General features: G+C 40.1%; 2 protein-coding genes across 3 annotated transcripts in view; one reads left to right on the top strand and one right to left on the bottom strand.

The window, feature by feature from the left end:
• Positions 1-17,218, bottom strand: part of LOC112047930 (dedicator of cytokinesis protein 7) — a 50,455-nt gene extending 33,237 nt beyond the window's left edge. Inside the window, exons 1-16 of the mRNA XM_052891207.1 lie at positions 17,036-17,218; positions 16,846-16,918; positions 15,667-15,827; positions 15,114-15,327; positions 14,260-14,456; positions 13,185-13,325; positions 12,134-12,413; positions 9,995-10,169; positions 8,230-8,414; positions 7,484-7,664; positions 6,944-7,098; positions 5,166-5,284; positions 4,316-4,469; positions 2,503-2,691; positions 1,822-1,925; positions 781-949 (exon numbers count right to left, since the gene is read on the bottom strand). Coding sequence (XP_052747167.1) covers positions 781-949; positions 1,822-1,925; positions 2,503-2,691; positions 4,316-4,469; positions 5,166-5,284; positions 6,944-7,098; positions 7,484-7,664; positions 8,230-8,414; positions 9,995-10,169; positions 12,134-12,413; positions 13,185-13,325; positions 14,260-14,456; positions 15,114-15,327; positions 15,667-15,827; positions 16,846-16,918; positions 17,036-17,070 — 2,532 coding nt within the window. The 5' untranslated portion in view covers positions 17,071-17,218. The remainder of the gene's footprint in view (positions 1-780; positions 950-1,821; positions 1,926-2,502; positions 2,692-4,315; positions 4,470-5,165; positions 5,285-6,943; positions 7,099-7,483; positions 7,665-8,229; positions 8,415-9,994; positions 10,170-12,133; positions 12,414-13,184; positions 13,326-14,259; positions 14,457-15,113; positions 15,328-15,666; positions 15,828-16,845; positions 16,919-17,035) is intronic.
• Positions 17,219-19,437: 2,219 nt separating this feature from the next.
• The window catches only part of LOC112047942 (dual specificity tyrosine-phosphorylation-regulated kinase 2-like), a 55,485-nt gene continuing 49,364 nt past the window's right edge, over positions 19,438-25,558 (top strand). The window contains exon 1 of one of the 2 annotated variants that reach the window (XM_024085262.2): positions 19,438-19,791. In XM_024085262.2, coding sequence (XP_023941030.1) covers positions 19,777-19,791 — 15 coding nt within the window. In that variant the 5' untranslated portion in view covers positions 19,438-19,776. Of the gene's footprint in view, positions 19,792-24,613; positions 24,789-25,558 lie in introns of those variants that run through there. The other variant, XM_024085261.2, reaches the window with a different exon arrangement.

Genomic DNA, 25,558 nt, shown 5'->3' with positions numbered 1-25,558 from the left:
AATATTGTCATTACATCAGCCGATGGGCGTTCACTACTGGTCACAAGCCTTTTGTTGGGACTACTGGTTGTGATCTGCACGTGACCAATCAAACCCTGTTACCCAAGTGGACATTTAACGAGGCACAACACTAACACCACAATACAACAGGTCACAACGACAATGCGCTTTCCAGCTTCGGCTCGTAATTCTAATTAGGATCCCAACGTCCGTTCAACTATGTACCCCGACCAATGTCTTTAGTTCTGCGGATTTCTTAATTTCGGAGTACAGCTTCGCTTAGTCGCTCACTTTTTTTTTCTCTCTATTGTAAAGTACCAATTTGGTACTTCATTATATTACGATCTAGCCATCCATTTCATACTTATGTGACTAATTAGTAATTTAACTTTAACCTAAATTTATAATATATTATTATTATACTAAGATAATGTCCAATAACTTAATCTTAGTCTTTCACTAACTATTACGCCTTTAGGTCACTTTGTTCACGTGATTTTCCATAAAACCATCGCTCACTGATACTGAGCCTTCCCAAGGGCTATACATATGTAGTTTCATGCAGGACATGGGCATTTTGAGAGACTCCAAACATTACAATCCTGAGCCGCCTGCATCCAGCGAATCCCTGCGACTCGCTTAATGTCGTCAGTCCACCTGGTGGGTGGTCGACAAACACTGCGCATTTTAGTGTGAGGTCGACATTCCAGCACCTTGGGCTCTTCGAACTACTTCGAACTTGTCGACTCGTTGAGCTATGTCGGTGACTGGTGTACTTACAGTGATGTCGGTGAAGAGGTGCGCGAGGCAGGTGAACACGTCCTGCGCGATGTTCAGCGTGACGCCGGCCAGCGACGGCGGCGCCACCAGCAGCTGCAGCAGCTTGTCCGCCACCACGGGCAGGTATCGCGCCAGCGCCTCCACGTTGGCGGTCGGCAGCTCCGATATGCTGACAAAAGCCATGATTATTATGAATATTCAGTTTGCGAGAAGTACTAAAATAGTTATTTATGCCGGCGTCATGTGATGAGGGTCATTGTAGCACAAGTGATTTTAGACAGCTGTACAATAGACAGCACGAGTGTTACATTCGCTAATTACGTGCAAGGGCATACAGTGACAACAAAAGTTGGTAAATAATATATTATTGGCGTTGGGCACGGCCTCCTCGATATTTTGTATTGGCGTGGCCTCCTAGATTTATCTTTAAAAAATTCATCGTAGCACGGTTTACCCGTGTGATATTGAACATTACCAAACGACCTTTAAGAATGGATAGCCTTGTGTTATGGTTTGAGGTTTTATGTTGAGTAGATTATGAAATGGGAGTAGAAAAAGTATTAGTCAACATTTTAACTAATTACTCAATCAGGAATATACAAATAAAAGGAACTATTTATATAGTTAGGAACATAACTGAAATTAAATCTATGCAACTTCAGTATTTGGGACATATCATAGGTTCGGACAATATTGGAACTTGCAGCGTATTGTACAAGACAGGAACCAAAGAAGCCTGGCAGACGACGCATCTCTTAGCTAAAAAAATCTTCGCAAGTGCTACAGGATGAACACAAGATCTTTGTTCCGAGTTGCCGTCTCTAAAATTAGGATAGCGATAATGGTCGCTAAACTTCGTAGGAGACATGACATTTAAAGAAGAAGTGAACTAATTCTTTAACATTTAGGTAATCAGCTGCTTGATGTATAACTAAAGTGAGAATATTCAAACAGATAAAACCTGAGTTAGTGTAACAGTAATAGTAGTAATCCTTCAAGATGATATGATAACAAACTGACACAAGTTAGCTAAAGACTAACCTGGCCCTCAATTCAGTTTCCATATTGGCGAGTCCGATTCTCGGCGGAATGTTTCCCTCCTGCACCGCCTCGCACGCCAACACGAACCTCTCGATGTAGCCGTCCTGCATCACAGAAGATTCAGGATATTTCTCAATAAGTTGATGGCTTAATAATGAGACAGAATATCTTAGCATTCCATGGATTCACCGTGCAGGTGTCGGGTCCACCGTGTGGCAGAGAAAAATTCGAGAAGATCCCGGACTTGTGACCGATGGTGTAGGGTTAAGGACGTCCTTGACAGTTAACTAAAATCCCATTTTCCGCTCGTATCAGCATCTTGCAAAGCACGTAATTAGCACATCCTACAATGCCCTGCGTCCTTGAATGAGTGGCAAAGGTGCTGTAGAACGCCAATCTATTTGGCGACAAATAAAAGCATTATCTAAAGGTTTTCGGGGCTTTGGCATTGTCAGATCAGTTACCTTTATAAAGACTTCTGGGCGAGAAATACAGAAATATTTTGTCAGAGCGTGTCAAGCGAGGAGCCGCTTTGTCATAAGGGGTGGGTTACCATTTAATAAATGGTAATAAATGGTAACCCACTACTTTTTAATTGTTGACGGACCAGGCAGTTGACTGCCTCATAAATGACATGAGGCAGACAACTGCCTGTTCCGTCAACAATTAAAGTAGACTTACTTGCGGATGAACGGTAGTGTACGCGTCCAGGGTAATATTGAAGATGGGTTTATGGTTGTCGATCCACCGCGTGCCGGGCAGCAGGACGTCGGGGAAGATGTAGGAGTAGTTGGCGGGCGGCTCCTCCTGCATCACGGGCAGGCTGAACTCGCCGCAGGTCAGCTTGCCGTTGCGACACAGAGGGAGCCACTGGGAACGAAGAGTTATTAAACTTAAATGTCTTCTGCAACAGTCTCTGTAATAAGGTTTTGTATAACTCGCAAGCGCGAGTTACGAATTCACCTCTATCTTTCTCATTCTATATACAGTTAGGCAGAGAGAGATAGAAGTTAATGAAAACATCATTTCATAAAAATTTTAATAAAAAAAATTCAACCGACTTCCAACTCAAAAAATAACTTTAACTAAAAAGCAAAAAATAACATCCTACCTATGTGCTACCTTCTGATCAGTTTGAAGGCGGTGCCAAGCCAGTGATGTTTTAATTAAACACGTTTAAACTACAAAATTTCTGTGGTTCTTTCAGAAACAGCTTTAATTAAAACACGACACTGGCTTGGCACCGCCTTCAAACGGATCAGAAGGTAGCACATAGGTAGGATGTTATTTTTTGCTTTTTAGTTAAAGTTATTTTTTGAGTTGGAAGTCGGTTGAATTTTTTTTATTAAAATTTTTATTTTTTTATTTTTAGTGTTAGCATACCTACTGCGTGTGTACAGTCACAACCTATCTAAGTGGAAAGTTCTTATCAATACAAAATTATCAAGTCCAAACACAAGGTAGCTACTGTGAACCGTCGAGGAGTTCTCTTCACTGTTCCTCGTCTTCATCACCAGACCCTTAATACAGTCATAATCCATCTAGGTGGAGAGTTCTCATCAATACAAATTTATCAAGTCCAAACACAAGGTAGCTACTGTGAACCGTCGAGGAGTTCTCTTCACTGATCCTCGTCTTCATCATCAGACCCTTAATACAGTCACAATCCATATATGTGGAAAGTACTCATGAATACAAATTAATCAAGCCCAAACAAAAGGTGACTGCTGTAAATCCTTGACGAGTTCCATCGTCTGTGTTTCGGCTCCATCATCAGACCAACTCCAAACCTTCATAAAGTTGTAGTGGTTTAAAATACCTTATGGAAACACTAACAAACGCACTAGCCGTCTCTACAACTTTCGAAAGTTCCCCTCAATTTCTAAAGGATGCCATCATCATATCCTGACATGAAAAAAATGGGACCACCCTGGAAGTAAACCCTTTAAAACAAAAAAAGAATTTTTAAAATCGGTCCATAATTGACGGAATTATCGCTGGACATACATAAAAAAAAAAAAAAAAAAACATACATACAGCCGAACGTAGAACCTCCTCCTTTTTGGAAGTCGGTTAAAAATAGCGCTACAGGGCCAAGTTCTTCACTCCAGTAGGCAAATGCCTGCCACAATATATATATTCAAAACACAAACACAAAACAAAATGACATATTGTCGGCCAATAGCACCGAACTGGAAATATCGCTTACTCTTACGTTGCGATAGCACAAAAGAGAGAGAACTATATCTTCGATTCGACCGCGCATCGCATGACGACTTAATTATCTATCCGTAAGCTCAATTCCGAGCTAGCTGCTAATGGAACATTCATGGAAGAAAATTTCGATTCTCGATGAATCAGCTAGACATTTTGATGTTTTGGTCATACACGACGTTCGTCTTTCAACATTTTAATTATATGCATTTTACGATATTAAAGATGATGATGATGATGATGATGAAGACACCAAGGTCACTTCGACGCAGAGTCTCACCGAGTATCCCAGCGTGGTCTCGACGCTCTTCTCCTGCTCGGGCGCGACGGGCTTGCGCTGGCACGACACGTGCAGGAACGTGAACAGCAGGTGGTGCTGGTCGCCGAGGTCGGCGGGCAGCTTCAGCTTTATCTCGTCGTACAGCGACGGGTTCCTGACATCAAATTACTTCTGCATCAAATAGTAACCCAAAAAGTCATCTAAATTAGTTTCAAGCATTTTTAAAACTTGTGCAGAGACACAAAGAAACATTCTCTAAATATGTCACAAATGACTATTATCTAGAGTAATAAAGAGGTTAATTTTGTGATATAAACTCACAAAATTTATCTCTTTATAATATTACTAACTGGAGGTAATCTCTTGATTTTTTTTAATATTCTTTACAAGTTAGCCCTTGACTACAGTCTCACCTGATGATAAGTGATGATGCAATCTAAGATGGAAGCGAGCTAACTTGGTAGGAGGATGATGAAAATCCACACCCCTCTCGGTTTCTACACGACATCGTCGACAAAGCCTTCCACCACAGTTTCTTGATCTACTGAACGAATCTTTTACCAAAAGAAAGCCAAGTTTTTTGTGACTTTAATAGGATATTACATCCCTGTGTTCTCACATGAACGGGAAATACCCAGTTTGAAAAAAAAAAAGCTAAAGAATTTGTTTGTTTGTTTACTTGAACGCGCTAATCTCAACTACTGGTCCGATTTGAATAATTCTTTCAGTGTTAGATAGTCCATTTATCCAGGAAGGCTATAGGCTATATTTTATCCCCGTATTCCTACGGGCACGGGAATCATGCGGGTGAAATCGCGCGGCGTCAGCTAGTTAATAAAATGTCTCTTACTTGTTATGATACAGCACGGTGGTGTAAGCCTCTGTGCTGAACTCGGGACACGAGCTGCGGCCGAATATCGCGGGCAGAGCGGCCGACTGTTCCTCACCGGACATCAACTGAACTCTGACCTGCGGACACAAGATTTCATGATGTATTAGTTTTCTTATTGACCTCTTGAAGAGCAGAAAAATTCACCTCTGGCCTTTCTTTAGTTCAATAAAGGATAATTCTTGTCTTAATCCATATGCTGTGTTTAATAAATTTGGCCTCATTAGGAGCTACTCAGAAGGCGATTGAGCGAGCTATGTCCAAAATAAATCTATGTGATAGAACCAGAAATAAGGAGGTGTACACATACCGCTCATAGTGCAGTTACAGTGCTGAAGTGGCAAAGGGTGAAGAGACAAACACATTTCTGCTCGGAGCCGTTAGATTTACGCGACTCAAGATCAAGGTTTAGTTTCAGAAGATGTTAATCCGCTGGTAATGATGATGATGATAATTATGTGTGCTAACATCATCATCATCATCCGTGTATCGCCAATATTCACCGTAATGGTCCTTCGGATTCTGTGTTAAATAAATTTTGCAATAAGGAGACACTTAGTAGCCAAATGAGTATGCGTCTACGTGATCGAATCACAAATCAGGAGAGGTCCGAGTACAGATAACGCTCATAGCTTATTTAGAAGCAGAGTTGAAGTGGCAATGCGCGGAGAGGTAAACGTAGTGTTGGTCAGAGTCGACAGGTTGCTAAGAGCCAACATGTTAGTAGCTCAAGATCAAGGTTTGGAAGCACTGGATGTCTATCGGTTAATGATGATATGTAGCACATTTGCATGTAACGCCAATACTCACGGTAATGTTCCTGGCGGAGGCGGTGCGCGACGCGTACGCCGACAGGTTGAGCTCGCGCACGTTGAGGAACAGCAGGTTGCGGTACTGCACGTGCGGCAGCTAACGCCAATACTCACGGTAATGTTCCTGGCAGAGGCGGTGCGCGACGCGTACGCCGACAGGTTGAGCTCGCGCACGTTGAGGAACAGCAGGTTGCGGTACTGCACGTGCGGCAGCTAACGCCAATACTCACGGTAATGTTCCTGGCGGAGGCGGTGCGCGACGCGTACGCCGACAGGTTGAGCTCGCGCACGTTGAGGAACAGCAGGTTGCGGTACTGCACGTGCGGCAGCTAACGCCAATACTCACGGTAATTTTCCTGGCGGAGGCGGTGCGCGACGCGTACGCCGACAGGTTGAGCTCGCGCACGTTGAGGAACAGCAGGTTGCGGTACTGCACGTGCGGCAGCTAACGCCAATACTCACGGTAATGTTCCTGGCGGAGGCGGTGCGCGACGCGTACGCCGACAGGTTTGAGCTCGCGCACGTTGAGGAACAGCAGGTTGCGGTACTGCACGTGCGGCAGCTAACGCCAATACTCACGGTAATGTTCCTGGCGGAGGCGGTGCGCGACGCGTACGCCGACAGGTTGAGCTCGCGCACGTTGAGGAACAGCAGGTTGCGGTACTGCACGTGCGGCAGCTAACGCCAATACTCACGGTAATGTTCCTGGCGGAGGCGGTGCGCGACGCGTACGCCGACAGGTTGAGCTCGCGCACGTTGAGGAACAGCAGGTTGCGGTACTGCACGTGCGGCAGCTAACGCCAATACTCACGGTAATGTTCCTGGCGGAGGCGGTGCGCGACGCGTACGCCGACAGGTTGAGCTCGCGCACGTTGAGGAACAGCAGGTTGCGGTACTGCACGTGCGGCAGCTAACGCCAATACTCACGGTAATGTTCCTGGCGGAGGCGGTGCGCGACGCGTACGCCGACAGGTTGAGCTCGCGCACGTTGAGGAACAGCAGGTTGCGGTACTGCACGTGCGGCAGCGCGGGCGCCACCAGCGGGAACGGCAGGATCTCCTTGCACGGCCGCACATTCTCCTCTATAACAAGACAAGGTAATTAAAAAAAAAACTAGAGTGTGAAAAACTTGAGAACATTGACTTCGCTAGGTGATTATGATACGTGACGACCCGCGCACGGCTTCTCGGAGTGTTCACGTAAAATTATTTTAAAAATGTTATTTCTTAAAAAGAAAACAACTAAGGCAGTGGGCGGGGCACATAGTTTGAAGAGCAGATTGCGTCTCAAGGTGCTGGAGAGGCGAGGTTGGTCGATCCCTCACTAGGTGGACCGAAGATATTGGAAGTCCTTAAAAGCTCCATTATCTCCATCAAATGTCCATTGGCTATTAATGAATAATGATGACTTCTGAATATGCTGAGTATTGCGCGCAAAGATAAGTGCGTGATAAGATAAGTCACGTACCGCTGTAGGGCGCAAGCTTGGCCAGCTCTGGAGTTAGTCCGTTCTTGATCTCGTCGGGACAGGGCGACACTTCGATCTTCAGTGTGCCGGGTATGCACTTCAGCTTCTTGGGAGCTGAACTGGGACGCTTGATCTCAGCTAGGAATTTGTACAGGTCTTCATCTCGAAGCTTGTCTGTTTCCTGTTTTATAAAATGTTGAATGAAATGTTTTATAACAGAAGCAGAGGGAAAGAAAGATACATGTTGGAGAAGACTATGATTGTAAACAAGAATCAATATTCCGCCTAAAACTGAACCATAATTGTGGAGTCCCACAAGTGCTGCGCTGTTGTATGGTGGGCCAAACCACAATGTATGCTTCAAGTTGTGCATCATAATTAAGAAAGAAAAAGAAAGAAAGAAAAGTTTATTCAGAATACACATCACACAAAGAAAGGACAAAAAATAAATAAAAAGCCTTGTGGGATTCCTCGAGACAGGAGCTAAGGTTATTTTAGGCAATTCAACGTATTGAGTACGCCGAGACAGACTGCTTGCAAATCCACTGATGGGTTTGGATGGATTTAACGAGAACCCGTAAAACGAAAGTTTTGCTAATAATTAATTGTATTAAATGCTCGGGAAAAATCTAACAAAGTGTGTCAGCTTTGTTAAATTTTCCCCGTTTTATTACTTCACCTGTCTTTGTGATGCTAACAAATTAACCACCACATCAAAAGAGGACAAGGTTCAGCATACCACTGACCTGCTTGAAGAAGCTGGTGACAGTGATGACGATGGGCTTGAAGCTGTCGAGATGCGCCACCAGGTCGTCGGCGTGCGGCGCGGCGGCGGCGCGGCGCTCGATGGAGCCCTTGCGCGTCAGCGAGCCGCCCACCTCGCCCGCGCGCCGCCGCAGCTGCTCCAGACTGCTGGATGACGCTTTGCGATCTATAGAAGACGCTGTTGTTGGACTATTGCCGTACACACTTCAAACCACAGAATGTCTTGTCTTGCAAACAGCGTGGAGAAGCCAGTGAAACCCATAAAAAAAACGTTACGCGTCTCCTTGACATCAGCATATACAAACTTTTTTCATAGTTTGTATGTCAAAAGGAGATAGTCCTAAATTGAATGGAGCCCAGGATCAGATTGTATCCAAGCGGAAATAAAAGAAAATATTTTTTTTAACTATTTTTGATTACACAAATTTACGAATTAACTTTATTTCTTTTGAAATAATATTAATTATCTCCCGAGATATGCAACACTATATTAGTGTTGCATTTCTTGGAAGTAATAATGGCGGATTGATGACGTTTTCATTGCAGTAGTCGATTTGACGTTTGCTGTCAATTGTCATGTCATACTAGCTTTAAGGGCGCCATCCTGATATAACTCAAAAGCTTGGGTTTTAATTTTGTTTTTTTTTATTTAGTTTAATATATTTTAATACAATCCTTGTATTTTTTAAATTTTAATGATACGGGTACTAGAGTGAATCTGAAATGGACCATCCCCTTTTACACTAACAATTATTACCAATAAAAAGTCCATCTCCATCATTATTTTCTTAGTTTTTGATTTAAAAACACAAGACGCCATGTTTCTTGAATAATATTGAAAGTTACTGACTGTATTCATTTAAGAATTTTGTATTTTAAACGGCTACGACACTGTTGTATTCCGTACGCTCTATCAGCCTAGTGTTGATTAATCTGTGCTCCAAACGCAATATTTATGATTAAGCAAACTAAATTATTACATATTGTCGTCGACTAGCGGACGCCCGCGACTTCGTCCGCGTGGAATTTAGTATTTCATAAATCCCTCGGGAACCATGGATTTTTCCGGGATAAAAAGTAGTCTATGTGTTAATCCAGGCTATAATATCTCTTAATACCAAATTTTAGCTAATTCGGTTTAGTAGTTGAGGCGTGAAAGAGTAACAAACATTCTTATCATCAAAATCATCAGTTTACGCAAATCTCGGGAAACCATGGATTTTTTCGGGATAAAAAGTGTGTTAAACCAGAGTAAAATCTATTTCCATTCCAAATTTCAGCTAAATCGCTTCAGTAGTATCGGCGTTATAGAGTAACAAACATCTAAACATCCATACAAACTTTCGCGTTTATAATATTATTAGGATTGATCTAGAAATGATTGCTCTATGTATAGCTGGGTGGGTAAGGGTAGTGAGAGCTCAGACCAATTATTGTATAGGACCTGCCTCGCTAGACGTTCCTTTTCTGACAAAGTATATGATCAACGATCTAATGCGATTTTAGAAACTGTCCTTATAGTATCGATGTTAAATAGTTGTAATCGTGTTCGTCGGTTAAAGAGCTCCGTAAAAATACCTTTTTGTGTAATTGAATTATGTAAAACACGGGCAAAAACTTCTACTTTAGTATACGATATATAAAGCTCGTTTTCTTCAGAAATTGACAAGACAATTTTGTTCGTGACTATGAGTGCGATACAGGTCCTTCTATAATTGGTCTGAGAGTGATAGTGGTGCAGCTGACCCAGGCTGTTGGTGTTGGAGGTGGAGGCGGGCGCGTCGGGCGGCGGGTCGCGCTCCAGGCTGTTGGAGCCGCTGAGGATGTTGAGCAGCGACACGGCGCTCCACGCCAGCGGCATGCGGTACCGGCCCAGCCGCGCGCACGCCGCCGCCGCTCCCGCGCGGACCTTCTCGCGGTTCTGACGACAGATCATCATTATCATCAGCCATCGGCCTCTCTCTTTATAGGAGAGGAAATTAGGAGAGACTAGTGACATGTCATTAGCATAGTTTAGCCATACTCAAAGTGTGTGGGTCCCTCCGCTCAAAGCTAACGCTTTATAAATCCCTCCGCTCAAAGCTAACGCTTTATAAAACTACGATCCGTCCGATCTTAACCTACGCTAGTGTAGTGTTTGCCCACCGTCCCAAAGCGACCCTTAGGCCGCTTCAAACCCTACAGAATCGTTTTCTGCGTCAAATCACGGGCGCGCCGTGGTTTTTACGCAATAATGACCTCCATAGAGATCTAGAATTACCGACAATAGCTAAGTACATGAAACAGCTCTCTCAAAACTATTTTGACAGAGCTGCCATCCATCCCAACCAACTAGTGGTTGAGGCCTGCAATTACACTCCCAACCTAAACGCTAACTGCAAGCAGAGGCGTCCCAAGAACGTCCTTTACGATCCAGACGATGACATAACAACCGACAATGCTTCCCAGGTAACACAATCACAAGCTACACAGCGTCTTCGCCGGCGAAGACGAGGTCCCCGATATCTAACGTCACCCGGACGTGGGTTTTCTAACTCACGATCTTGGGGGCGTCCGGACTGATTCACTCAGGTCACGGTTACCTCCTCCAGAATGGCCTTCTAAGCCGAGGTCCGAGTCTCATAGGAGACGCCCTTAGAGAGCCGTTCCGTCCTCTATCTTTCTTTCAGCCTTCGGGTCACATCAGGCGATGCTTCTGCGCTCGCCCAACCCCCCCGGTGACGCCGTAGTGGTTCCGCAGGGAGCTATCGGCACCTACTCAGACAGGAAAAAAAAAAAAAAAAGTGTGTGGGTTCCGCGAAGTCCTTTTAGGGGTTCCGTGAGAGTTTTAGAAAAAAATAAACAAAACACCTTTCTCAGGTCGAACATTTTTACGCGTCGAATAATGAGGCCGAACTTAGTAGTCAATCACAACAATAGGTACGATTTTTATCAAACATGACATCAACAATTAATTATATTCTATTATTATACTTCGTCGTCGTCATCAACCCATATTCGGCTCACTGCTGAGCTCGAGTCTCCTCTCAGAATGAGAGGGGTTAGGCAATTAGTCCACCACGCTGGCCCAATGCGGATTGGCAGACTTCACACACGCAGAGAATTAAGATAATTCTCTGGTATGCAGGTTTCCTCACGATGTTTTCCTTCACCGATTGAGACACGTGATATTTAATTTCTTAATATATTTTATTATACTTATTATGTACTAACTTACTCGTTACTACTTTAGTTTTTTAGTCGAGTACGTAAAATTTTTGGACTTACCGCCCAAAAATCGTTTTTACTCGACTAAAATGCTAAAGTAATCAGAATTACGCCTAAGTATGTAATAAGTAGTAACTGTTACTTGTACTTTTATTATTAATTAAGAATACATTTATAAAAACAATTGTTTTATTGTAGGGTTCCGTGAAGTATTTAGCCTTCCAAAAGGGTTCCGTCACCAAAGAAGTTTGAGAACCGCTGGCATAGTTGTAGGGAAGCATACGTAATGTAGTGTCCGCTTTTCGAGACATCGCCCGACGAGCCAATTATTTCAGCCAAGATATGAAATGCTTTTTTATCAACATTTGGGGTAATGTGCAAACACCTCTATGGCATTTAATAGGTGTTTAGCTACACCAATTTATAGATTAATATCGAGCGTCACTATCAAGAGAATTTAATAAAACACTAGCAAACTTAGGCGTTTATTTGATACTTCCTCCAATATTTTTTAAGACTTCATTACAAAGTCTAAATTAGGACCGCAAAACGAGGAGAAGTCGAACACAGTGCTACGGCTCAGTTTACAGAGCAACTGATTACTTACGAGCTCCAGCAGTTGTACGAAACCTACATCAAATAAATATCATACCATACCAAAAGTTGCAGATCACTGACCTTGTCGTCCTTAATGTACGGTTCAACACACTCGTTGACGTCCCCCTGCAGCACCTTCTCCACCCTCAGCACGAGGAACACGTCGGGCGAGGGGTTGAGCAAGTCGAACACGGCGCTGCGGCTCAACGTCGAGGGGTCGGCGTGCGGCACGTGCGCCGCCAGCATCTGCCGCGTGCACTCCGAGTTCAGGTTGAAGTAGAAGTTCTCTGACAGCTTCTTCTTCTCTTTGGCGTCGTAGAGCGCCATCGATGCGAACAGCGGCTCCACGTCCAGTTCCAATCTATAAGTTCCATTGGTGAATTAAATAGGAACTTCTTTGTGAATTCAATCGAAACTCATTGGTGAATTCATTCAAGACTCTTTATTTATTAAATCAAAATTCAATGGTGAATTTAATAAACACTCTTTCGTGAATTCAATCGCAACTCATGGTGAATTAAATCGAAACTCAATGGTAAATTTAATCAACTCTTTCGTGAATTCAATTAGAATTCATTAGTGAATTAAATCGAAACTAAATAGTGAAATCAATCAAGACTCTTTCGTGAATTCATTCAGAACTCATTGGTGAATTAAATCGAAACTCACCAGTGAATTAAATAGAAACTTATTGGTGAATTAAATCGAAACTAAAAGAAGAAATCAATCAAGACTCTTTGGTGAATTCAACCAGAATTCATTGGTGAATTGAATCGAAACTCATTGGAGAATTCAATCAAAACTTTTTTGTGAATTCAATCAGAATTCATTGGCGAAACTTATTGAATAGCGCGCATCTGTTACATATTACCTACACACACACACAAATCTAATAAGATTTGATTTTTGATTATATTTTGTGATGAGAGTTTTGGTTTAGTTACTACAGGTTGGCTGTCAAAACTCCGAAGTTCCAAACCATTATCTGAGAGTTTGGCACTGTAAACCATCAACACTGTATATTAAGCCTTTTCGCTGACCTGCAATTTCGTGTATAAAGTATACTTACTGGGGGTGCGATGTCGTTCCATTCCAGCACCTTGGGACCCCAACTAAGACATAGACAACTTACTTGACCTGATGGCATTGCACTAGGATCCTGTGCCCCATCAACTCGCACGGCATCTCCGCCGCCAAGCGCCTCTCAACAGCTTCCTCCTCATCGAGGTACGGCGCGTACAGTCCCAATAAATCCGCTTGACGGTTCTCCAGTCTGCAAAGTTATTGCTGTTTGAAGAACACGATTCAGTTGATGATTACTAAAGTTTCAAGGACGCAGACAGAGTTGCAGCCATGTTAACAGACAAATAACAATAAAATACTACATAACTGGGGTTCAATATAATTTTGGAACATTCAGATTAGTTTGTTTGTGCAGTTTGGTTTATATTGCGCTGATCTCTCTTCGAACACTAATTTAAGACTGAAGAAATGCAGTAGATGCTTTTTATAGTAAATATAATTTACAACATTTTAATATTACTTCTGACCAATATAAAATATCCTCAATTTGAGTCATAAAAACACAGGTTTTTACACATTTTGGTGATAAAAAGCTGATATTACATTGAAAAGAGTAGTTTGTTCTCCAATTGATAACAATCAAACAAATAAAGCTAGTTGGAGAGGGAACAACAGTACACTTTGGTTAAACAAAATCTTACGCTATATTTAAATCACTCCCTCCGAATAAAGAGAACTCTTTTCTGGAAAAAAGGAGTGAAATTATAATGAATCAAAAACATCATACTTACAATACAAAACTGTTAGAATTACAATTAAATAATTTGAATGTTCTTAATCTGGATTATTAGTGATTGTTTTATACATATGTACACTTATTGACAAACAATTCAACTGATATCAAGTGATATCACAGTTGTTTATTGTTTTATATGTCTGTGGAGCAGATTAAATTGTACTTCTGATAATGGAGAACCGTAGCCTCAGAGCAGGTTCTAAACTTTACGTGTCAAGGATGGCAGATACACAAAGTAACACTATCAATCGTTAGCTATGGCGCTATTATTATCTAAATCTCCGACATATATAAAAAGAACTGCTGCTGCTGCTTTAATTTTTCATTTTATCTCAAAAAATTGTTATTACTAACAATTTTCTGCATTCACCTATAAAACGCAACTTACCGTTTGGCTTCATTGGTAGCATCAACCTGATCTGGAGGTTTCTTCTCGAATACGTCGGGCAGTAGGGGATCCGAGGACGAGCTGCGCAGGTCGAGGCTGGCCCAAGACCCCCGAGGAGTGAGGGTCTCGTTGCATGATGATGAAGAGGAAATTGATGCCACTGATTGGCGGCCGCTCGACGGTTGTGATTCACTGAACTAAGGGACAATTAATAGTTAATTAATTTAATGCATTAAAACAATATGGGCCTTCATTGCCTTATATAAGTGTCATATAGTCCAAACTTGAGTGAGGCCAAAGAAGAGATGGTTGGATTGTGTGAAAGAGGACATGTGTGTAAAAGGAGTGGATGATGAGTTGACGAGTAATAGAAACGAATGGAAAAGATTGACATATTTTTCCGACCCCACTTAAGTGGGTAAGGAGATGATGGAGTCCAAACTTGAGTGATTTTGAACCTAAAAGAGCAAGTGCATGACTAAGAACACCAGATGTTAAAAAATATGGTGTCTTTTTTGGGGTTGTAAAATGTCTGTTAAAAGTGCTGTTACTTGTCCCAATGCCTCTCACATCACCCTGTATGGTCTCAATGTTAACTCATGGTCATAACAGCGAGCTGACTAAACAATGTTAACATTTTCATGTATCTAATTAGTCCTTTTTCTTAAAATTAAATGGTCCACTATGACTATTTAAGGTGCATTCCCACATGTGAATTTAAGAAAATCTGCATTGTTAATGTTCGCTTGATGCTTGATGTAAGATCCCAATGTTAACGTTACACAACGTCGCTGGTTAAACGTCCGAGAAATGTCTCCACATAAAAAGTGAGATGTCATGAACTGTATACATACTTGCGCCTGAGAAGCCAGCTCCTCCATCGAAGCGGAATGCTCCGCGTCGATCTCGTAGTGCTGCGGCGGCGCGGCGAGCAGCTTGTCGAGCCGCTCGGCGAGCCTCTCACGCCCGCTGGCCGAGCCGGAGTACGCGCGGTACTTGTACTCCACCACAGTGTAGTCGGACGTGTAGCAACTGATGCAGTCGCGGACGAACATCGGCGCCGTCATACTATACAAACGAATAATGATAATTATGTAATCAAAACTACATTTATGTACCTATACATAGATAAATACAGCATTTCAAACAGGTAAACTCTGTGATTTAGAAATACATATATGTGTTTTTTCAAGTGCCTATATAGCTAATTACAAGACACTAAAACAGAGTCAAGCTTTTTGAAAATTATCATCCGACTGCCTGTCTTTCTGTTTGTCTGAGCTAATCTCTATTATGTATAATGTCAAAGGTCTGCCAGTGGCTCCCGCTCCCTCTTAGTCTGGAGGCTTGATCATATCTGACATATCTGACTTGATCATATCTATTTAAGGATGTATGTAATCTCACAGCTCCTCCTGAGGCAGCACGTGCGAGCGGGTGCGGATGCGGCGCGGCACGGTCAGCAGCTCCATGTCGCCGGCGGGGTACGCCAGCGGGTCCCGCTCCCCCATCAGCCGGTCGCATACCTCCTCGTAGTCTGGCGGCTCAATCATATCTGACAGAGATATCTGCAATATAACACAACTGATCTATATCACCATAATAGAATTTTTTTTACTCTTTACAAGTTAGCCCTTGAATACAATCTCAATGGTAAGTGTGGATGCAATCTAAGATGCAAGCGGGCTAACTTGTTAGAAGGCGGATGAAAATCTACATCCCTTTTGGTTTCTACACAACATCATATCGGAATGCTAAATTGCTTTCAAAATGTGAAAGCGATTTAGCATTCCGAAACAGAGTAACAAAATAAAATGGGATGGTAAATGAATATCTAAATTAGTAATATTAAATCTTATCATGTAACTAAGTGTAAGTACAATTCCCAATAACTTAATATGTAAGTACAGTTTAGAGCTTACTTAAATATTTTTTTTTAATAATAACACTAAAAATGTAACTGTGCTATTTATAAATGTACAATACAAGAACATCCTCTATAATTTTGGATCATGAGTTTTGAATGACAGAAAGCTACTATTAATTGAGCCGTGATAGTCCAGTGGATATGTGCCCTGCCTACAATCATCAGCAGTGAGCCAAATATGGGTTGATAACAAAAGCTAATATTCAGCCACTGCTATCACAAAGCTGAGTGACTCAGGACATGATTTCACATATAATTTAGAATAAAAAATATTCTTATACAATAGAAGGTTGAACATTTGTTACCTGCTAGCTCACAAGAGAAATTATCAGATATCTCTCAAAGCAATAATTAGCACTTTAGTTATTTACATTATTTTACAGAATCTAAAAATTACAGATGATGGTCCTAAGCACATCAAAGTTTGAGAAGCCCACAATAATAAACATACCAGGGCGATGAATCTTCCTTTATAAATATATCTTAAAGCCTATAGAAAATACATTAAATAGGGTAAAGGAGCCATACATTAAATACTTTGTAATTAATTGTGTATAAATTAATGGAAATAAGGAAAATCTAAGCGAATGATGCGAGTTAGACAACAGTTATGAATCACATTAATATTCATGCAAAGCTGACAGTTAGCCACCACTTACAGAAGATGAGCACCCCGAGAGAGTCCCGGCCTTCGACTGGCCAGCGTACACTTTACGAGCGTCCCCCGCATTCCTATAAATAGTTAAAAATCAATCTTCCAGCTTATTACTACGTTCGCCCATCTATCATGCATGATTAAACAGTAAAATGTTAGACCCAACTCCCATAAAGGATTATAGAATCATTTACCCGGAACAATTGTGGTATTTTCGTCCGAGAGTCATCTAAGATTAGACCAAAGGGTCACAGCTTCGTGTTAAAGGTTACAATTGTAACTTTTTTCTTAGATATTTAAGAAAAACGTTCGATTTGTTTATATAAACACAAACAGAAGCGGAACTCGGAAGCGAAATCGTTCGACATTTGACAAGAACAAGAAGTTGACAAATTGACAATTGACTTTTTTTTAAAACTGGCTCTACATACGAGTCCGAGTTCTAGCCTTTTAGAGCCTAACTAACTTAATGATGTGCAATCACACTTGATACTTGAGCTCGAAACTTAGTTTAGATCTACTATGCAAAACTCTAAAAAAACTAAGATTAAACTAAAACTATAGCCGTCAAACTAGTCTAGATCGAAAATCTTTGATAGAAAAAAATGTGAATACTCTCTAATAATATAACGAGAGCCTGCATAGCCAGACATACTTCATTTCAAGGAGTGTATGTAATGTGTAGATATGTACTGATATGTATATGGTAATTTTGGAGTTTGGACCGTGGTGGATTTGGGACGTTTAACAGGTATCAAGGGTCCAGCTCTACCCTCAATCGTCCGAGCTTAAAACTGATTTTTTTTAATATTTTCTACGGAATATCATGAGAAATCATTTCTCCAATCGCTAGACCCTTATATTCGAGGTAAACTTCCGCTAGACCCCCTAAAAGTTTAATCTTTAACCAATCTATATCGGTGTTTCCGAATGAACATTCATTACCGTTCATTACTTACCTTTTTGCTTCGTATTCTGTAATAATACAATAAGTCCGACAACAATGTAGCCACTAATTTGTATTTATTTAAATATTAATGCGTCAGTCTCGTGTGGCCGAAGCCTCAGCCACGCGACACCGGACATCAATCCAATTAAAATGAACCTCGTGTCAGTAGCTATTGTAGTCCAATAGAAATTAGTCTGTATCTTGATAGACATAAGAGCTATCATAGAGCGGCTTAACACCAAATATAGAGGCGGATTATCGTTATACGCAAGCTTGGCCTGTGATTTTCAAAGCACGGTTGGATTGTTATGTGGATAACACGTGATAGCTTTAGCAGGTGACCAACGCAGACTGGTGACCGTCAAATATTTAATCCACTTTCAGTTGACATCGTTAATTGAAATAACTTTTTCATTTCCCTTCGGTCGCTCAAAAATTTCAACAGTATTATAGCTTATCAAGCAGGAATGAAAGCGGGATATTAAGCTCTAGGAGAATTTTTTTTATTTCTTCAATAGCCACAATGCAATGCACACCCTCCATCAAAAAGATTGGCACTTTTTCTTTTAGTTTCATAATTCATTATCAAAAATAACGAACAAACATTTTTACAAAAAATTCATTAATATAATAGTTTTAATTTTTTTTACGTGAAATTTATACTTATAATAAAACTGGCCATAAAACTGGGCAAATTCTATACATGAATCATTTGTAACACCAAGCGTTACCGTGGCATAACGGACTACTAGCGCCATCTAAAACTTATAATAAAACTGTAACAGGTACATTTTGTACATTCTGTACATTGAAGATATTTTGAAAAGTTTTGTCGGGGGCATTATATAATCGATACTGAAGCTAAAAATCCTTTTTTTTTTTTTATTTTTTGTCTGTCTGTTCGTGTTTTTTGTTATTCAGGCATCACGGTAAAACTACTAAATAAATTCAAATAAAACTTTTGCTGTTTGAGACCATAATATGGAGAAGATTATAGGATACTTTTTATGGCGAAAATAAAATAAGAAGGGGGTGAAATAGGGGTTGAAAGTTTGTATCGAAAGTCATTCATTTTTAGAGTTACAGTTTTAAAAAGTTCATAAATCATAAATGTGATTCAACAATTTTCAAAATTGAACCCCTAAAGCGGTGAAATAGGGCTTGAAAGTTTAAATTGATTTCCACGCGGACGGAGTCGCGGGCGTCCGCTAGTAAAGAATATATATTCGTATCCATCTACAAAGCGTCTTTAGAATTGATTTGATCAAACAAATCAGTGAAATAGAGTAACACAGCGCTAAAACCAACCGTAGGTACAATACATGTCGTGTGTGTGTGTAATATAATCAGTTGGCTAAAACCTATTATATTTCTTTTAGCGCTTCGCCTAGGCTCGGGACTAAAACTGCGTAACTTTCTAGTTATGTATCTATCTATCTATCTATCTATCTCTGTCTAGGTATATCTTTATCAAAATATATTGACTTCAAATAGTAAACAGAATACCAAGAATACGTGAAGGAACGGCAGACTTGCTAACTGAATTAAAGTCACCACCCCAGGACCCCGTCAGCCAGTCGAGCGGGCTAGGCACCACCCACCCTAGGCGCCCTACCTTAGCTTAGCTCTTAGTATCCATCGCACTCTCAGTGGATACACCCACTTCGAGAGATGTCTGAAATACAGTGAAAATCATTTTAAATAAAAAAACACATTAAATTCAAACATATAAACTACGAAATACTTAACGTTCCTAGAAAAACAATAATTCACAAGTGAAACAGTATGAAATTATATTTCGTTTTACAAGTAATCCACCTGTTTTTAAATGTAAATGGTTATATCAATAAAAACAATTGACGATAAAGTGAAATTTTCAAGTGAAAAAAAACAATTTTAATTAAATAAAATTGTCTGTCAAAACATTTAGTTCGTGTGGAGCCATTAGAGACGAGGCAACCGCAACAGGTGATTACGACGCACAAGATGATTTTGTACGATGTAAGTGTCTTACTAAGTGATATATTTGTTGATTGTAATTGTATGTAACGGACATAATTCTAAACAAACTCATAATTGAAGGTCATATTGCTACAGATTATTTTATTGTCACGAAGAATGCTTAATTTCTATGGCAACATTTTCTAATAGTAGTAAATAATTACTAGGAAAAAATCATTCAAATGACATGAAAGTATACATTCATATTTACATAGAATACAAAACTCGACTGTAGCTTGCCCTTCGCAGTAAACATTCGTAGAGTTGCTACGAAATCCTGCGCATCACGAAGTTTCGTAGTAGAGTTTGAAAATGCAAATAATTATCCAACCATATGTTTTATGGCCCCAAAACCCTTATAAATATGAAAGTCATCTTAAATCTATACTAATATTATATTATAAAGCTGAAGAGTTTGTTTGATTGAACGCGCTACTCTGAGAAACTAATGGTCCGATTAGAAAAATTCTTTCAGTGTTAGATAGCCCATATAACGAGAAAGGCTATATATTATTCCCGTATTCCTACGGGAACGGGAAACACGCGTGTAAAACGCGGCGGCGTCAGCTAGTATGATATAAAATAATACTTCACTTGCCTTTGTCACTTCAAACAATACAATAAATTATAGTCTGACCAGGAAAATAAAACCTCGCCACAAACTACCTTATCCAATACTACTAATATTATAAACGCGAAAGATTGTAAGGATGTATGTTTGTTTGGATGTTTGTTACTCTTTAACGCCGCTACTACTGAAGTGATTTGGCTGAAATTTGGAATGGAAATAGATTTTAGTCTGAATTAATTAACACGTGGGCTATTTTTATTTCGATAAATCCATGGATTCCCGAGATTTGCGAATGCTGATGATTTTGATGGTATGAATGTTTGTCACTCTTTCACGCCTCGGCTACTGAATCGAATCACCTGATATTTGAAGTACACATAGATTATAGTCTGGATTAACACATAGGCTACTTTTTGGAACCCATGGTTATTGGAATTGGATTCCCCATTGGAATTCGTGAAAAACTAAATTCCACGTGGACGTCTGCTATTAAGGTAATAAAGGCACTAATTTCTTTTATCAACATACTAAGTGTCTATAGCTAAAAATATCCGGTCAATAATGATGTCCTAGGTTCGACCTAGATCGCGCTACGAAATATTTGGCTTTTGTGTTACAAAAAATTGGGTTAAATCCAGTTTCTTATGAGAGATGGAACATGTAAATGCGCAAAGAAATTCTCTCTCTTATTCAGAGGATCCCAGGAAATAAACGTAAAATTTTTAAACACACATTAGTTGTTTTGAAATTTGTGGCGGCTCGAGACTGTTTTGCTTGGAAGTCCATGCAAGAAGTGTCCAGCAGTGGACGTCCATTGGCTATTAATGATGATAACTATGATGTTTTTACAAAAGCGTTAGGTAAATATAGGCCATGTGATGTACAAGATAATGAGGTAATCCATGAACTTGGCCTGTGCCACATTGGCATTGAATCACGTTGCCGCTGAAGCCTTACGAAGTGTCAGTAGGCTCCAGTACTCGCCGGTGAATATTACATGTCGGGATTTAGTAAGAGACTAGCCAACGCTCCACGTTTCCCTCGCGTAGTTCCCTTGAGAATAAGGGGACAAAATAGCCTGTGATACTCACAAATAATGTAGCTAGTTCTAGAGGTAAAAGAATTTTCCAAATCGGTTTAGTAGTTCCAGAGATAACCATCTACAATACCACAAGCTATACCTCTTTATAATATTAGTTATAAACATCGTTCCTTACATTCACACATTTTTTTCATAATATAGTTTATAGTGCGGTAATTGCCTCGTAGGTTCAGTGGTTAGCGTAATTGGCTTTGAATCACAAGAATTTGGTTTCGACTTTTTATGAAATGGCAATGGAATAACAATCTGATCCGTTTTGTGAGAGATCGCGCACAAACTAGATACTAGATTTAAATAATTATTGCGATAAATCTCAGTGTTCATATTCTGGTTTATTTTACTGCAGGAGATAAAAGTTTTATTGACCTTTAGTTAATAAAACGCCAATGGTAATGCTTTACTTTTAATAATTTAATAGTTACGGCAAACGCCGTACGAGCTACGCCGTAGAGGCGTAGACCTCCCTTTTATAAATTACTCGTATGTTTAAATTTTTACAAGTAAGCCCTTGACTACAATCTCAGCTGACGGTAAGTGATGATGCCATCTAAGATGAAAGCGAGCTAACTTGTTGGTTTCCACACGACATCGTACCGCTTAAATCGCTTAATACATAATAATAAATCGCTTGGAGGTGCCTCTTTATGGTAGGGTAGTACTAGTCACAACTGAAGCCTCCCACCAGCTAGACCTGAACTAATTAAGAAAACCTCAATCGGCCCAACCGGGGATCGAACCTCCTCCAGGACCTCTTGTAAATCCACTGCGTACACCACTGTGCTACGGAGGCACTCAAAAGAGGTAGTTGTGTATATGTTTTAGTGACAAAGCTAAAGCTTGTTGTGTTACGGTCTAAAGTACATACTAATCAGTAACCTACGCCTTAGGTTGATGTACACAGGGAGTTTTGTAGGATTTCTTCCTTGCTTGCCTTGCAGAGTGTTGCTGACGGATAATTTTTCACTGCTCCTTGGCTCACCACTTTCACTCTAGCTTAAAAAAGTAGCTTACTTAAATACACAACTATGGGTTCTAAACGCATAGACAGATTAACTTTTTTAAAAAATCTGTGATCTTTCAACTTTGCTTTTAAATAACATTTTAATCCGACCCTCCTTTGTCTGTGCAATTACTTTGCGTACACGTAGTATGCGTTTAACTTTCTAAAACCTACCCTCAGTGTTCCCGCTCGTCTAGCCTTAAAAATAGACGGCGAGTAGTGAGTTGATCTCTGACGGATGTCATGACGTCACCACTTGACGTGCCACCATTATATAAGCATAGTCGTAGAACAGCTATTAGTGCTTATGTACGGGAATGTTATCACCCCTCTACACCACCCTTAGGGTGGCGGTCAAGTGACGAGCGGTCAGCAGAATAACTGATTTACTTTTTGCAAAACAATATGATATCCATCTTAAGGGCGTAAGTTTTTTTACCTCAGTAAGAGGGAAAAGGAGATGCGAGAAGTTTCTGTTAAGTTAAATACCCCATGATTTAAGTGTAGAAAATGATGTCTAAAATGCTGGAAACTGAAACTTTCTTGATAATATTATAAAGGAAAAGGAAAATAAGGAAGAGAGGAGGAAAACAACAACAACATAAGATACAGAGAAAAATGTTATCGTGTTATAGGCTAAAAGGCTAACAGGACCGGGGTTTTTAGCCGGTACAGACAAACAGTCTGCTCAAGTCATGAATAATAGATATCAAGGCGACGTAATTAGAACGTGTTTGTGAAGGAAACATGATTATTGAAAGATTTCGAGGTTTAATATTTTTTTTGGAGTAGTGCACATAGATCTAGATCTTACCTAACCTGAAAAAAATGCTATAACAGTATAACTATGTTTTTATACCGATTTCAACGACGCCACGCAATTTTTGGTGCCGGGAATTCACCCTTCTAATTTTTATGTTATTTTCAGAAACAGTGAATCACTCGAGGAATAAACGTGATTTTTTTTATTTAGGTTCAACGTTACACATTTTAGGTTATATATTCAGTTTGATCTTTGTAGTTCGAGCCTGTAAGGTAATCTCATTGTTACAGGTAGGTCACAATCTATTCCTGTATTTCTGTATAATTCCTGTGTTTCATAAATTTTGGTTTTTATATTCTAGGCGAAATTAGTAATCACGTGAATAGTCCTATAACGTATACAAAGGTGACCTTTTAGAATAACTTGACATTTATGACATATTGAGTATGAAGCCAGTGAAGCGTTTATAACTTGGGCCATACACCCCAAATGAAGGGCAGATAGAAGGCTAAGCAACTTGTGTCCTTAATACAAAAGGTTAAGGTCGCAAATACATTGCATTTGTGAGATAAAGGTGTGAGGCTGTGCGGAGCTGTGGCGGCGCGCGCAGCCTCTAGAGTTGTAATGATGTCGAGCACTCGAATGTCGATATATTACTCTTAGTTAGTAACAAAAATGAATAGAAAATACCAGGCGCAAACTAAAATTGTGGAGGTTCTAAGGAGATTCTAAAACGACTTCATCGAAAATATTAACTTTTATTAAAGCTCAAGCGTAAAACCATCTCAACAACGTGAATACATGTTTAACACAAACAAAGCAAATACAGCCTTAAGGCCTACTTCGGACTATATAGTATTTTAGTCGAGTACGAAGAAGTTTTGGTTTTACCGCCCAAAAATAATTCGTACTCGACTAAACTACTAAAGTAACTCGAACTAGGCCTAATAGTTTATTATTTATAGATAGAATACAATAAGGAACTTAAGCTAACTTATCCTAATAACTATACAAATCATGCCCACGTGGAATGGTGGCAAGAATACTGGCTGCATTTCCGCGCTGGACAGCCAGGCTGATCCTTTGAGCAAAAATGAGCCAGCCTTTCTGTCACCAGTTAAGGCAATCATTAAGTGACGATTTCAGCCAGTTCACTGTACTGTAAGCCACATATAAAAGAACTTCATTCCAAAAACACTACATTACATCTTGTTTCTTTTCTTCATATACTTTTTTCGTTATATACTCAATTTAAAGACTTTCTCTTTCTATTAAAAATAGAACAGGGCTTCAAATATCGATATTTAAAATAAGAGCAGCGTTATTCTATCGACACATCTCTTCACTAGCGCAGTTTCAGCATTCAGTGTACCCGGGATGGGCGCATACGGGCGGCCGCAGTCGCGCGGCTGAAACTGTCACAAATATCACAAAACCAAGCACAAGATACAGCCAGTGTACAATGCAATGTGAATAGTGCTTGGTGCTTGCTCGTGCTTGCCGGTGCTTGCCGGTGCTTGGAACTATGGGCGTGGACACAGCACCGCCGCCAAGGCCCGCTGTGAGTGCAATGCGCTACTTACGAAATGTTTTATGTTTTTGGCTTATAGGCCAATATTTTGTTTTGTATGCCGTAGTAGTGGTATAAGGAGTCTTTATTATATGGATGTAACTATAGAAAATACTTAAGCATTAAAAGCTAATGCTTGGCTCATTGACTTCAACCAGTATGGTAAGGAATGATGCGCATCCTCCAGTGTCTTAATTCAGTCATGATTGAAATATCTATAAACAGAAAATGAGAGGGGTTTTATGTCTTTTGCAATATTCTGTTACCTAAAAAGCCTTTATTATCTAAATGAAACAACAGACTTACACATGTCATAATTCAGTCTACAGTAAAAATAAATACATGTATAAAAGGGATGGAAACGAGAAATGGAAGGGGTTTTCGGTCTATTGCTATATTTTATTACCTACCGTCTATTTCTAGTATAATGCCTTTATTATTTGGATGTAAATTGAATAAAAATAACTAGATAAGAGGGGTGGAAACGAAAAGCGAAATGATGACGTATAAAGAATGAGGAATCATTGATTATTATTAGTGTAGGTACATAATGAAATTACAATAAAGATACTGATGGTTAGAACCTAAGAAAAGTCTGGTATATAGGAATATCTTGAAAACCAATGAATTGTATATGCTTTCATGTCAAAGGACTGCTGGAAAACTGTTTAAATCTTGGTTCTTGTCCAACGCGGAAATGCAGCCAGTTTTCTTGCCACCATTCCATGTTGTCATGGTAAATATATGTATAGCTATTAGAA

Source organism: Bicyclus anynana, chromosome 3 (genome assembly GCF_947172395.1).
Source record: "Bicyclus anynana chromosome 3, ilBicAnyn1.1, whole genome shotgun sequence".
In the NCBI taxonomy this organism is placed as follows: Eukaryota; Metazoa; Arthropoda; class Insecta; order Lepidoptera; family Nymphalidae; genus Bicyclus; species Bicyclus anynana.
Note: the sequence above shows the minus strand (reverse complement) of the source record. Positions and strands in the feature narration are given on the sequence as shown.